Source organism: Octodon degus, unplaced genomic scaffold (genome assembly GCF_000260255.1).
Source record: "Octodon degus isolate 3935 unplaced genomic scaffold, OctDeg1.0 scaffold00005, whole genome shotgun sequence".
Lineage (NCBI taxonomy): Eukaryota > Metazoa > Chordata > Mammalia > Rodentia > Octodontidae > Octodon > Octodon degus.
In genome coordinates, this window is record NW_004524581.1 from 23,080,454 (window position 1) to 23,093,843 (window position 13,390).

Below are 13,390 nucleotides of genomic sequence, written 5' to 3' on the forward strand. Positions count from 1 at the left end.
AAAAAAAAAAAAGATCTTATTTATCCTGACAGGGCTTTCTCTTTTTTTGGTCTTTTTTGAGACAGGGTCTCACTATACAGTTCAGGCTGGGCTTGAGTTCACTTTGTAGCCCAGGCTGGTCTTTAACTGTCAACAATCCTCATGCCTTAGCCTTTCAAGTGCTGCAATTACAGCTATGAGCCAGTATTCTGACTTAAAATTTTCTCTCTCTCTCTCTCTCTCTCTCTCTCTCTCTCTCTCTCTCTCTCTCTCTCTCGTCTTTTTCAGACAAGGTTTTACTGCACAGTTCAGGTTGGCCTGGAACTCACTTTGTAGTCCAGGATAGCCTGGAACACAAAGTGATCCTCTTGCCCCAGTCTCTCAAATGCTGGGATTACAGGTGTGCACTACCACACCCAACCCACTTTTCCTCTCCTATACAAATGAACTTAATGAACTTGCGGGGGACAACCCGCTCGGGTCCCCCTCCTGTCCCTCTCTTGGACAGGAGCTTTCTTTCCCTCAATAAATATATTCTGCTCACAAAAAAAAAAAAAAAAAAAAAAAACCTGGACTACTTACTGTAGCCCTGGAGTTTAATCAGGTATGCACCCAAATAGCTCCTTCTTGATGTAGACTTCTTATGTGGATGGCCTACTGGATTTACTTTTAAATTCGGAGTAATTTGTTGTACTATCAGACTACTTTGTTATGCCTTCTAGGAAAACTGTACTCAATACAGCTACTATTGTATTTTATACTATTATGATATATTTAATCTCACATATGTTACAGATCACATTCATGTTTTTCTTTTATATTAACAAGAGCATGATATTAATGTTTCTGGAATCAGATACATTAATAAATTGCCTATGAACTGAATTTCAGGAAAATACTGATTTGAAAAAGAATAACTGGGGGCCTGGCCCTAGCTCAGTTCTTTAAGTGGCTGCTTCCCCAAAGCAGTCAGCCTCAGGTTGCTATAGTTCGATCCCCACAACTCAAGCCAGCCAAATCTGCCCTGAAGGCATTTGGAGCAAAAAAAAAAAAAAAAAAGAAAAAGGATAACTGAGGGGGCCGGAGAGATGGCTCAGTGGAATAAGCGCTTTCCTGGCAAGCGCAAGGGCCTGAGTTCAATCCTCGGTTCCGCAAAAAAAAAAAAAAAAAAAAAAAAAAAGGAAAAAAAAAAAAAAAAGAAAGAAAGAAAAACAATAAGTGAGTCTCAGAGACTTGAGACCCATTGGGCTTACTGGACAGCAGCCCCTGGTGAGTTCTATTTTTTTTTTTAGGTGAGTTCTAAATTGGGCCCAGTGATGCATACCTGTAATCCTGGCACTCAGGAAGCCGAGGCAGGAGGAGCACCACAAGTTCAAGGCCATACTAGACTACATAGTAAGACCCTATCTCAAAAAAAAAAAAAAGATATTCTTATGCTTCCTTCCTAAAATACCCCTAGTGAGGAGACCGAAAGCAGTACAGGAATTTCTAAGAGAAGCCAAAGCTGCTATGTGGGGATGGGAAGAGGCCAGAAATACTGACAGCAGGGTGATCCCGGCCCAGTGTGCTCTCCCGGATGCTGAGGGCATCATTCAGCAGATGGGCAGCTTCCTTGTACTTATTTTGGTCCCTGGAAAAGAAGAAAAGTGACAGGAATTACCCTGAACTCTCTGCCTACCTTGTTTCCTTCCTTTACTTCTGTTGGGAAGACTGAGGTCCACTGAAAGATTGGAACCTGCTAGAGACTGGAAGCCCGTGCGGGCGGCGAGAGAGCACTGCGGACACTCAGCCAGCAGACTGTGGAGCACTGTGCTCCCAAGAGGAAGCCACGGGTGAGTTGAGGGACACAGGGGACAGTGGCTGAAGGATAGACACACTCTTCAGGAGAGAAAAACCAGTCTGCAAGACGGGCATTCTCTGGAGCCAAGTGCACAGGGATGGAAAAAGGAGTCTGTGGCACACGAGCAGCTCCCCCTGTGGGGGGATCTGGAGGACAGAACCTAGCGCAGAGGCACGGGAGCCAGAGGAGACCACAGAGGGAACAGAGGTTCTCTGAAAACAGAGAAGGCAGTACTCACCGATACACCAAAGCCAAGATGTTGAGCATGGTGGCGACATCAGGGTGGCCGCGGCCAGAAGTGCGCTCCAGGTCCTCAAGTGCCTGCTTGCAAAGGGGCACAGCCACCTCGTAGCGCCCCTGGGCCGCGTACTGGATCACCAGGTTGTGCAGTGTCCGCAGCCGGGCGGGGATCTCGTAGCCTCCCTGCTGGGCTGCTGCAGCACCCTGGCTGCGAGACACTAGGACAGCCCAAAGAGGGGACAGGAGACAGCCTCAGGGGACTCCTCCCCTCCCCACGGCCACCTGGCCTCCCCATGGCCCAATCCATGTCCAGTTGACACCTTCACCAAGCCCTCGAAAAAGCACCTCCTCTCCTCCTTTTTTGTTTTTCTTTTTTGGTTTTGCATGGTTCATTGAGACAGGATTTAGCTTTATAGTTTAGGCTCCTTTTTTTTAGTTCGTTTTGGTACCACGGATCGAACTCAGGACCTTGCACTTGCCAGGCAGGCACTTATGCTGCTGAGCTATCTCCCTGGCCCTAGTTTGGGTTCATCCTGACTTCACTATGTATCCCAGGCTGGCCTCAAACTCATGCTAATCCTTCTGCCCTGGCTTCTCAATCCCTTGTTGGGATTATAGGCGTGCACCAGCATGCTCAGCAAGACCTTTATCATTTTCATGTGCTTTTCTAGCGCTTGACACATATTAACTGTTTAAAGAATATAGAGGAGGAAGGGGGAGGCCAAGGGAATCAAAGCAGACAGAGCCTTGCCCCTTCCCCATCTTCTCAGGAAGTAGACAGTGAGATCTCCTGCTGCCCTCTCCAACTCTAAGGCAGACTCACGGCCATTGCTGGGGTCTTCCTCCTCCTCGTTGGGGAAGAGGTCATCCAGGGAGTCCTTAGTGGCATCACGTTCCTTGTCCTCCTAGAAGGGAAAAGAGTAGGGTGTCAGGCCCCAACAGGTGCTGCCTGGGTGTTTCTGAGCCACAAAATTACCCATAGATGGGAAAAGACCTTTGTTCCTGCCTCTGCCCCGGGAAAGGATACATATGGCCCAACCAAGCTTAGGCCTCTCTTGTTTGTAAAAGCCAGAGACATTAGGACAGGACCTTATATTCTTTTGTTTCTTGAGACAGGGTCTCCCTATGTAGCCCAGGCTGACCTTAAACTCCCCAGTGCTGGGATTACAGGCATGCACTACCACATCTGGCCAGGACAGGATCTTAGGACCGTCCTTTCCTTCACACCCAAAAAGTTCCCTTCCTCACCACCCTCACTGTACAACTTCCCCCTCCCCCTGGCTCAGCCCCTGCAATTACAGCCCCATGTTGATCCCTGTGTGTTTACACTGATTATATGTCTGTCCTGTCTGTCCTTGAGAGATGGAGTGTGTCTGAGCTTCCCGACACGTATCCAAAGTGTCCAGCTCAGCCTCAGGCCAGTCTTTGTCCCCTACCTGCTCTGGACTCAGTTCTAGGCTTCTCCATGTATGCTATTCCACCCTGGAAAAATGTGTTTTTCCCAGTAGAAATTTGCCCTCACACAAAGGCCTCCGACCTCCTACTTCCTACCATTTCATTGCTGTGTGCCATACAAATCACTTTGGTAGGCTGCTTGGCCCCGACCAGCTCTGCAGCCTGGACCCTCTCCCCAGCCTGGAAAGCATCTCCTCCTCTTCATCCTCCATCAGAATATATCAACTCCAAGTGCAGGAATTACAGGTGTCCACTACCACGCCTGGCTACTCTCACGGCTCCTTACATCTCCTCTATACACTTCTTTCACTGACAAGGCACGGAGAGACATGCACCATGGTAAAAGCCTGCTAAATGAGGGTTGAATTTTATTCACTTGGAGAACAAATCTCAAGAAAGTCTTATGCAACTCGGGCTATGCTTTCTGACTGACTCAGGAGTGGTGAGTGCTTTGTCTAGTGTTTATCTCTCTCACCTCACAAACCTAAGGCCACTAGAAAAAGCACTGGCTGCCCATTTGCCGATGCAGCGCACGGTGCCTAGCACACATTCAATGCTGGCTGAATGAGTGAAGACTGCTTTTTCCCTTGCTGTCCACCTGGAGCTGGTGCCAGGACTGGAAAAGGAACTCTGCCAGGTGAAGACCAGCTGGGCACTATTACTGGCCCCTGAGGATGAGGGACAACTGCCTACTCATGGGCCCAACTGTCCAGCCCACGCCTGCTCACCATGGCATGCCCGTCCTCGTCATACTGCCGCAGCTGTCCCAGGAACTCCAGGTGCTTCTTTTCCTCCTCCAGCTGGGCCACAGCCTGTTCACTGCGCTGCAGCCGCTGCTGGGTGCCCGCCAGCTCATCCCGGAGCCACTGGTTTTCCTGGCACAGCCGCCGCACCTGAGCCCGCAGCTTCTGTTTCTCCGATTCCACCGTACTCAGGTGGCTGGCAAGGGCTAGCATCACCTAGGTGGGCACAGCCTGTGAGCTTGGGGCTCTGGATGAAGTGTTCAGGGCCAGGCAGAAGGGAAGCCTGACAGGGGGCCAGTCTGGCAGGGCACAGAGGAGCCAGTGGACAGGAGTGCAGAGCAGCAGCTCTACCCTCCAAATACACCCCAAATCCAATGTCCCTCCATCTCACTGCCATTAGCCTTGACAAGGCCACCAATTCCCACCTGAATAACCCTAACAGCCTCCCACACGGGCTCCTCGTTCCGTTCAAACTCCTTTAGAGTCTATTCTCAGCTTGGCAGCCAGATGGCAGCAAGACAGACCACATCGCCCCTCAAAACATTCCAACCATTTCCCTATCTCTCTCAGAGTAAAATCAAATTCCCTCCGATGGCCTACAAGTTCCATGTCATCGGGCCCTCTCTCTTCCACTGTAATTCCCCTTATCCATTCTACTGCAGTCACACCTGTGTCCTGAAACCCAGGCTCCAAGCCAGATCCTTGCACTTGCTGTTCTTCCTCTGCTCAGATGGTTTTCCTACTTAATGCATAAAGCATCCTCTCACTTGCTCAAACAGCACCTTTTCAGTGCTCTTCCTTGCATTTATTTATTTACTTATCTTTGGTACTCAGGATGGAACTAGAGTCTCATACATGGTTTGCCAGTGAGCTACAAACCCTAACCCTGGGCCTGGAATATAGCTCAGCAGCGCAGTGCCTGCCTGGCAAGTGAGAGAGCCTCAATTTAATTCCCAGGGGGAAAAAAAAAAAAAACAGCCTTTTTTATTTTTTGATCTGCCTAAGTTGCCCAGGCAGATCTTGAACTTATGATCTTTCAGCTTCAGCTTCCCAGGTAGCAGGAATTATAAGTGTGGCATTATTCCCTCTGATATGCTGAATCATTTACTTATTTGTGTAGTATCAGCCCTCAGATGGCAAAGGTTTTCATTACTGTATTCGCTGATGTCTCCCCAATACCAAAAGAAGTTCCTGGAACATAATAAAGGCTTAACAGGCATTGACTGAATGCAACCATGTAGGACAAAGTGATTCCAAACAACCTCCTCAAGCTTGCCATCAGAAAACTATTCCTCCACGTACTCTGGGCCACCTGGCACCACTTCTCTCACCTGGGCCTCACTCAGCCCCAGCTCGATGTTTTCCATAGAACGGCGCAGTTGCCGGGCCTTCTCATGCACCAGTCCTTCCTCGTGGCCTCCCTGCTGCAGACACTCAATGGTGTGGGACAGGCTTTGCAGCACAGCCTGGTGCTCACTGTGTAAGGCCTCCAGCCCTTGGCTCACCAGCCGGGTGCTCCCCAAGATCTCCTCTTGGCTGAGCCGGTGACCTACTGGCTCATCCCGCTGCCCCAACACCAGGCCCGACATCCTGATTAGGGTGACCTCGCCAGGGCTGGAGAGAAATAACAGAGTTCAGCTTGGGCAAAGATGAGTCAAAAATAGGCATTGTGGCGCATGCCTGTGATCTCAGCATTGTGGAGGCTGAAGCAGAAGGATCATTGGGTTCAAGACCACTCTGGGCTACAAAGTGAGCTCAAGACAAGCATGAACTACATAGTGAGACCCTGTCTCAAAAAGACTGGAAAAAAAAGGCAAAAAAAAAAAAAAAAGGCAAGCCAGAAAGGCTGAGCATCTTGGTTAGAGGGTAGGTGATAGAGATCTAGGTGAAGGAATAAGAGTATGGGGAACCTGTGGTTCAGTTTTAAAAAGCCACCACATGCAAAGCTAGGATAAAGGAAAGGAACTGGCAACAACGTGCAGGAGGAAAGTCCACAGAAGGAGCAAAGGTGCTAGCAAAGGGATTGAGGATTTAAGGACAAAACAACGGGAGCATTTGTATGGAAAGGAAGCAGGGGTTGAGAGCACTACAGAGATTATGCAGAGACTTCAGGAGCACTACAAAAGGTAACACAGCTTAAAGTAGACAGGAAATAGCCCCAAAACAGATGACTAAGTTTCAAATTAGGAAAGAAAAGGAAAATAAAACCGGAGCCTTCCTCACAGGACCCAGAGGAAAGGGTTCCAGAAGGTTCAAGGTCTTCACCCAGTGTCCTCTTTCCCCATAGCCTACAGGAAGTACCTCCCAGCCCCTAGGTCTCAGCCTGCCTTCCCACTTCCTCAAAAGGCCCTAGCTCTTCACCTCTGAAGTCCTCTTACCTGTGTTCAGAGCAGAGCACTCGGCTACAGCGCTGAGGGCTGGCCAGGTAGAAACTCTACCCAGCAATCAGGGTTTCAGGAGGATCTGCTCTGCCCAAAGTCCAGAAGTCCGGCAGTCCCACCCTTTGTCTCACTACTTCAGCCACCCAGAGGACCTGGCACAGAGCCCCACCCAGGACAAACAACCTCCTTCCTACCTACAGGTCTTCAAAGACGACCCATGTCCCTCCTCCTGCCTGAGGGAGCTACTTTCTCCCAAGAAGGAAGACACTGATTAAATCAGAGACCTGAGGGGCAGGGGTGTGTCTGAGACGAGCGGAGGAGGAAAACCCGGTTACTCCTAGCCTCGTTACTTCCATGGCGTTCTCTGTCACCATCGCCTATAACAGGCTCTGGGAGGAATCACCTGGGGGTGCCTCGCAGGGCCCTCCTCTGCCTGGAAGAATAGGAAAATTGCTTGGTGCCTCGGTCCAGCGGACGCGGGTAGCAAGTTTCCTACACTTGGGCTGAGATCAAATGTCCCGATTGTGGACGTGCCCTTGGGCCCTCGGTGGGGACAGAGTGACACAAGACGAGGCCGAGGGGACCGGGTGTCTGTGACGGGCCGAGGTCTGTGCCGCTAACCGGGACCCGACACCCAGATACCCCGAGGTCAAGGCCGTCTGCGCGCAGGGGGCGGGGCGGGTAGTCTGTCTGTCCGTCTGGACGTCGGGGGGGCGGGGAAGAATCGCGGGGGGCGGAGTTTTGAATCTAGAGTTTTGTCGATGGGGGATTGCGCATCTGTTTGGGAATGCAAGAATAAGAGATGGCCAAGACTTTATTCCTCGGGCCCAGCGGTACCCTCAAAGACTTACCTGCAGTCTATCGGTCTGGTTGTATCCTTTGCCGGTACTGTCCCTTTAAATCCATCATGGCTGCCGCTCGAGGCAATTGTTTTGACGGCTCTCGGGGCGGAGGCGGTCCCTCAGTCACGAGACCTCAGAGACACACGAGGATTGGCTCTGAAAACGCTCTGGGCGGAGCAGAGGCGTTTCCCCGTTGGGGCCTCCAGTTCTTGTTTGGCCTCCTTTACGTCATCAGAAAGAGACTGCACTGGGCTGCTGACGTCACGCAGGAGCGCCAAACAGCCTAAGGTTAGAAGTACCGAGCTGAGGGTCTGTTCTGCTCGCATGGCCCTGTGGTGTCTGACTCGTGCTCTGGGCTCTCTCAGCCTGGCGCCTACAGCTGTTAGCGGACCAGTCCCTCGTCTGCTCCCTGCCGCCCAGGTAATCAGCATTACCCGACGAGGAGGCTGTCCCTTTTGGGCCACAGGAGAGGGCAGGCGGGGATGGAAGATCGGGAGTGCAAGCGAGTCCGGTCGGAGGTCGAGCAGGCCCGGGACGTAGGATAAATCACTCTTAGCCTCAGCTCTCTCCTTTACCTTTCTTTTCTTTTCTTTTCTTTTCTTTTTTTTTTTTTTTTTTGAGACAAGATCTCGCTGTGTAGTTCCAAGCAAGGCTTGAGTTGACTAGCCCAGACTGGCTTCGAACTCTTGACGATCCTCCTGCCACAGTTTTCCACTTCAGACCTCCGTCACTACGCCTGACCACTCTCCTTTATAAGTAACCCTGTCTTATAGTGTGAGATTCTTTGGAAGAGACACTGGAGTGCAGTGAAAAGCAGGTGCTTTTCAGATCATCGGTTGTACAGGTTGTTGAATGGTTAAGCTTAGGAAGACATGTGTAATGGACATTTCAAATACAGCCGAGTGTGAAGGCTCAGCGTTCTAATCCCAACACTTGAGAGGCTAAGGGAAAAGGATCCCCAGGAGTTTTCCGCCAGCCTGGGCTACATAGCAAGACCCTGTTTCGCAAAAACAAAAACCAACAAAACAAAAACACTTCAAATACATTAATAAACTCCTTTCAACTACTCTATAAGATAGTTGTTAGCATTTCCATTTGGAGCTAGACAGTCAGCTTTAGAGACTGTTCTCCTGCTTCCTTGTTGATGGGACTTGAACCTAGAGCCTGGTGTGTGCTAAGCACTGCGCTATCACTGAGCTACGTAACCCCTTGTCCCATCCTGTGCTTTTAACCATTATGATATTTGCCAAGATGTGTTTTTTGCTGAGAAGACAAGATTCTTTTCTTTTTTTTTTTAATTGAGAAAGAGAGACAGCAATGAGACAGTTTCAAAACAGGTTAGTCGGACAGTAACAATAATTAATACATTGCATATTGTTGTCTTTGTAGGTTTATTGTTCTTTGTAGTGGAAGACAACAGTCTTAACGGTAGTGGCCTCAGGAGAAGGTTTCTCAGACCCCTAGTGGACAACTGGTGAATTTTTTTTTTTTCTTTCTCAGTACCAGGGATCGAACTGAAGACATTGCCTTTGTCAGGCAGGCTCTTGCCATTGAGCTATATCCCCAGCCTACAACTGGTGAATTACAGAAAATTGCTCCGCAGGTTCTGGGGCTATAGGGTTTGGCAGATGGATAAAGTTCAAAACCAAACTAACGTCCTGTTAAAAACCAGGCTACTCTCTACTGGGAATCCACCAAGGAGCAAGACATAAATGATCCTAGTCTTCCATTCATAGGTGGAAAACTCCCAGATCATACAGAGGGAAAATGCCATTGGTATTAACAGTAATATTTATTTATATTTTAGGGAAGGGTCTACAGGGTGTTCAGGGTCTTACTACTAGATCAGAGTCCTAGTGATCCACCTGTTTACAGCCTCCCAAGAGCTGAGTTTACAGGCCTGCTCCACCATGCCCAGTCTTAATTGCCATCTCAGTGCTCCCTGGGGGCTGGGCTGGTTGGGGGAGCGGGGATTGAACCCTCCGTCCCTTCTCCAGGGGTTCAGTCCGCCGAGCTATTTGGCCAGCCCTTATAGTGATATTTAGAAGTTACTGATTCAAGAGACGCTTTTGAGAGAAGAAAAAGCTTCCAGGGAAGGAGATGACCAAGGTAGAACATTCCATTAAATACTTGAGAGGTGAGAGATCAAATGAGAAGTAATGCACATGTTACATCTGGATAAACACTGTACTGGTATTTATTTTTTTAATTTTATTTATTTTTTTGCGGAACCGGGGATTGAACTCAGGCCCTTGCACTTGCCAGGCAAGTGCTTATTCTACTGAGCCATCTCCCTGGCCCCTGTATTGATATTTATGCAATCTGTGATGAGTGGACGGTTTAGACAGCTCTTCTGGGACACTTCTGGGAGGTCTGTGCTCTTTCTTTGGTTCTCTGCTTTTTCTCCTTCAATTAGATTTCAAATGGGGGCTGGGGAGATGGCTCAGTGGAATAAGCGCTTCCTTGGCAAGCGCAAGGGCCTGAGTTCAATCCCCGGTTCTGCCAAAAAAAAAAAAAAAAAAAAGATTTTAAATGGATGGGATTTCTTTCTATTCCTAGGTGATAAGCAATGCCTTCCAACTGCCCTCTAGTGTGATGTTGCTCTCCTGCCGCCCACTCCGTACTTCTGTGGCCCTTAATGCCAAGATTGTGTCCTGGAAGAGTCGTACCAAGTATACCATCGCACCAGTAAAGATGAGGAAGTCTGGGGGTCGAGACCAGACAGGTGGGAGCAAGACAAGGAGGTGTAGCAGTAAAGGGGAAAACATACTGGGAGCTTAGACTTATATAACCCATTTATGCTTTGTAAGGTGGCAGAGGAATGTAATTAAGCATTTCTACATCCTCGTGCATGTAGAACATCATTGGGGCCAGAGACAAAGCAACAGACAACTGACCTTACAAAGGAAATGTCATGACAGTTTCTTTTTTTTTTTATAACAGTTTCTTTTACACCCTTCCAAAATGTATAAGTCAGGGCCGAGGAGATGGCTCAGTGGAATAAGTGCTTCCCTGGCAAGTGCAAAGGCCTGAGTTCAATCCCCGGTTCCAAAAAAATAAATAAAAATAAAGCACCTGTAAGCAGGTGCAGGGGCCAGGGGTTTGATCCCCTGGACCTGTTGTGCCAGCCAGCCCTGCCCCCGGGGTACGCTGAGACAGAGATTGAGACTGGGTGTGGTGGTGCATGCCTGTAATCCCAGCTCTTGGGAAGCTGTAAACCGATGGATCACTATGAGTCCAATCTAGTAGTGAGACCCTGAACACCCTATAGACCGTTCCCTAAAGTTAAAAAGATATATAAATAAAAAAATTTGAGGGGCCGGGGAGATGGCTCAGTAGAATAAATGCTTCCCCAGCAAGCACAAGGGTCTGAGTTCAATCCTTAGCTCCCCCCAAAAAAACCCCAAAAAACAACAAAAATAAAATTTATAAGTCAAAAATGTTGGTATACTGAGGGCGGGGAGATGGCTCAGTAGAATAAGCACTTTCCTGGCAAGCGCAAGGGCGTGAGTTCAATCCCCAGTTCTGCCCCCCCCCAAAAAAAAAATGTTGGTATACAACTGACAGGACTTTGCTAATCTGCTGAATTTAGCAATTCAAAAACAATATGTGGAAATTTTATACAAGTTCAGTAATCATGTTTTTACTAAGCTCCTTGTAAATGCTGCACCTATACACACTCTAGTAAGTTGTGCAAATTTTTATTGTTTTCTCTTTGTGCCATAATGTTGGCAGCACTGCATTCTGGCCCTGCTCAGACCTGTTCCCAGTGCTGGGAGTTGAACCAGTGTAAACTGGATCATGTCTTCTGTCTCCACTGTAGGCCGCATCAGTGTCCACGGTATTGGTGGAGGCCACAAGCAGCGTTATCGCATGATTGACTTTCTGCGTTTCCGGCCAGAACAGGAGGCCAATCCAGGACCTTTTGAGGAAAAGGTTGTCAGTGTCCGCTATGATCCCTGTAGGCAAGTTTGGGATGTGGTATGATCACCCTGTGAATGTCTGCTATGTAGTATTTCAGAAAATGTGAAGGCTTCCTGGATTGTCTCATTTGACCTTCCTGAACAGGTCAGCAGACATAGCTCTGGTTGCTGGTGGTATCCGGAAACGCTGGATCATTGCCACAGAAAACATGCAGGCAGGAGATGTGATCCTAAACTCCAACCAGATAGGCCGAATGGCAGGTGAGAGGCAGCTGCTGGATGTGTGGGCTGCAGGCTACAAAGGTTCAAGACCTGATGAATCCTGTCTTTTAGTTTCTGCTCAGGAAGGGGACGCACATCCTCTTGGGGCCCTGCCTGTGGGGACCCTCATCAACAATGTGGAAAGTGAACCAGGCCGAGGGGCCCAGTATATCCGAGCTGCAGGTATGGGGAGAGGGCCCTGGACCCTATAGTATGGAAGGCTAAGGGTGCCTAACATCACAGTTCTCAGAATCCATGGGCTCACATCTAGTCTCAGGGCAAAGAAGAGGAAATAAAGGGGGACATGAGGATGAATGCATGTTGTGGTTTATTTATTTTATTTTATTTATTTTCTGTATTTTAGGGAAGGGTCTACAGGGTGTTCAGGGTCTCACTACTAGATCAGACTCATAGTGATCCGCCTGTTTACAGTCTTCCAAGAGCTGGGTTTACAGGCGCACGACACCACGCCCAGTCTCAGTTGCTGTCTCAGCACACCCCAGGGGCAGGTGGGCCTGGGGATTGAACCCCCAGCCCCTGTGCCTGCTTGCAGGTGCTTTAATCCACTGAACTATTTGGCCAACCCTATTTATTTTATTATTTTTTTCATTTATGTATTTGGTACAGGGTCTCGCTATGCAATTCAATGATTCTCGTGTTGTCAGCCTCCCCAGAGCTGGGATTACAGGCTTGCACCATCCTGCCTGCACTCATTCACTAGCTCAGTGCACCCCAGGGACATGGGATCAAACCCTGCTCCCTGCACTTTGCCAAAGCAGGCGCTTAGTCCACTGAGCTATCGGCGCTTAGTCCACTGAGCTATCTCGCCCGTCCTGCATGTTGTGTTTTGACCTAAAAAATGGCATACGTTCTTTGTTGTGTCTGCCCCTAAAGGGCAAGGCAAGGACAGCATGTGGGGTATGGCCCCCCAGGGGAACCCTGCTCCTCTCCACTGTGGGAGGTGGCAGAGCTGTTCCTCCTTTTCCCAGGGACATGCGGTGTACTGCTGAGGAAGGTGAATGGGACAGCCATTATCCAGCTGCCCTCGAAGAGGCAGATGCAGGTGTGTGGGGTGGGGGTGGGGGGAGCTCTCTGTTGTGTCATAGCTGCCCGCCTGTTAGGGTGCTAACTGCCTCCACCTGGGCCTGTGTTGCCACACGCCGAAGCAAGCTTCATCATAGTGCTTCCTTAATGCAGTAAGAAACGGTATCTTCCATTTCCAACTGTCCCGTTCCCACTTAGGCTCGGCTACGTTGTGCTTCCCCATCTCCTGTCCTGGAGTACAACAGTGTCAGAGTCCTGTTGACACCATTGCCACACGCCCCCACTTCTCCACCAATCCTAGACCATGCGTCCTTCCCTTCTACTTCTCTGGCAGGTGCTGGAGACGTGCACAGCTACGGTGGGCCGAGTGTCCAATGTGGAACATAACAAACGAGTCATCGGCAAAGCAGGTCGGAATCGCTGGCTGGGCAAGAGGCCTAACAGCGGGCTGTGGCACCGCAAGGGGGGCTGGGCTGGTCGCAAGATCCGGCCCCTTCCTCCTATGAAGAGTTATGTGAAGCTGCCCTGTGCTGCTACCCAAAGCTGATATCCCTGAACTGTAATAAAATGCCTCATTTTTATGTTGGGTTGTTTTTGGTTTTTTGAGAGAGTACAGCCTGGTCATGGGTATAACCAACAGGTATGGTGGGGAGAGAAAGAAAAGGGCTGTAGGGTGGGCACG

The 13,390-nt window shown here is 49.4% G+C and overlaps 2 protein-coding genes across 3 annotated transcripts in view; one reads left to right on the top strand and one right to left on the bottom strand.

The window, feature by feature from the left end:
* Nucleotides 1-7,587, bottom strand: part of Klc4 (kinesin light chain 4) — a 13,989-nt gene extending 6,402 nt beyond the window's left edge. The window contains exons 1-6 of one of the 2 annotated variants that reach the window (XM_023719762.1): nt 7,490-7,587; nt 5,589-5,871; nt 4,243-4,473; nt 2,883-2,964; nt 2,058-2,277; nt 1,522-1,609 (exon numbers count right to left, since the gene is read on the bottom strand). In XM_023719762.1, coding sequence (XP_023575530.1) covers nt 1,522-1,609; nt 2,058-2,277; nt 2,883-2,964; nt 4,243-4,473; nt 5,589-5,846 — 879 coding nt within the window. In that variant the 5' untranslated portion in view covers nt 5,847-5,871; nt 7,490-7,587. Of the gene's footprint in view, nt 1-1,521; nt 1,610-2,057; nt 2,278-2,882; nt 2,965-4,242; nt 4,474-5,588; nt 5,872-6,635; nt 7,297-7,489 lie in introns of those variants that run through there. The other variant, XM_023719761.1, reaches the window with a different exon arrangement.
* A 138-nt stretch (nt 7,588-7,725) lies between these two features.
* Mrpl2 (mitochondrial ribosomal protein L2) lies at nt 7,726-13,294 on the top strand. Its single transcript, XM_004624129.3, has 7 exons — nt 7,726-7,900; nt 10,040-10,205; nt 11,304-11,445; nt 11,549-11,664; nt 11,737-11,847; nt 12,654-12,727; nt 13,043-13,294. Exons 1-7 carry the CDS (start codon nt 7,805-7,807, stop codon nt 13,253-13,255), a joined length of 918 nt encoding a protein of 305 aa, XP_004624186.1. The 5' UTR covers nt 7,726-7,804; the 3' UTR covers nt 13,256-13,294.
* Nucleotides 13,295-13,390: the final 96 nt, after the last annotated feature.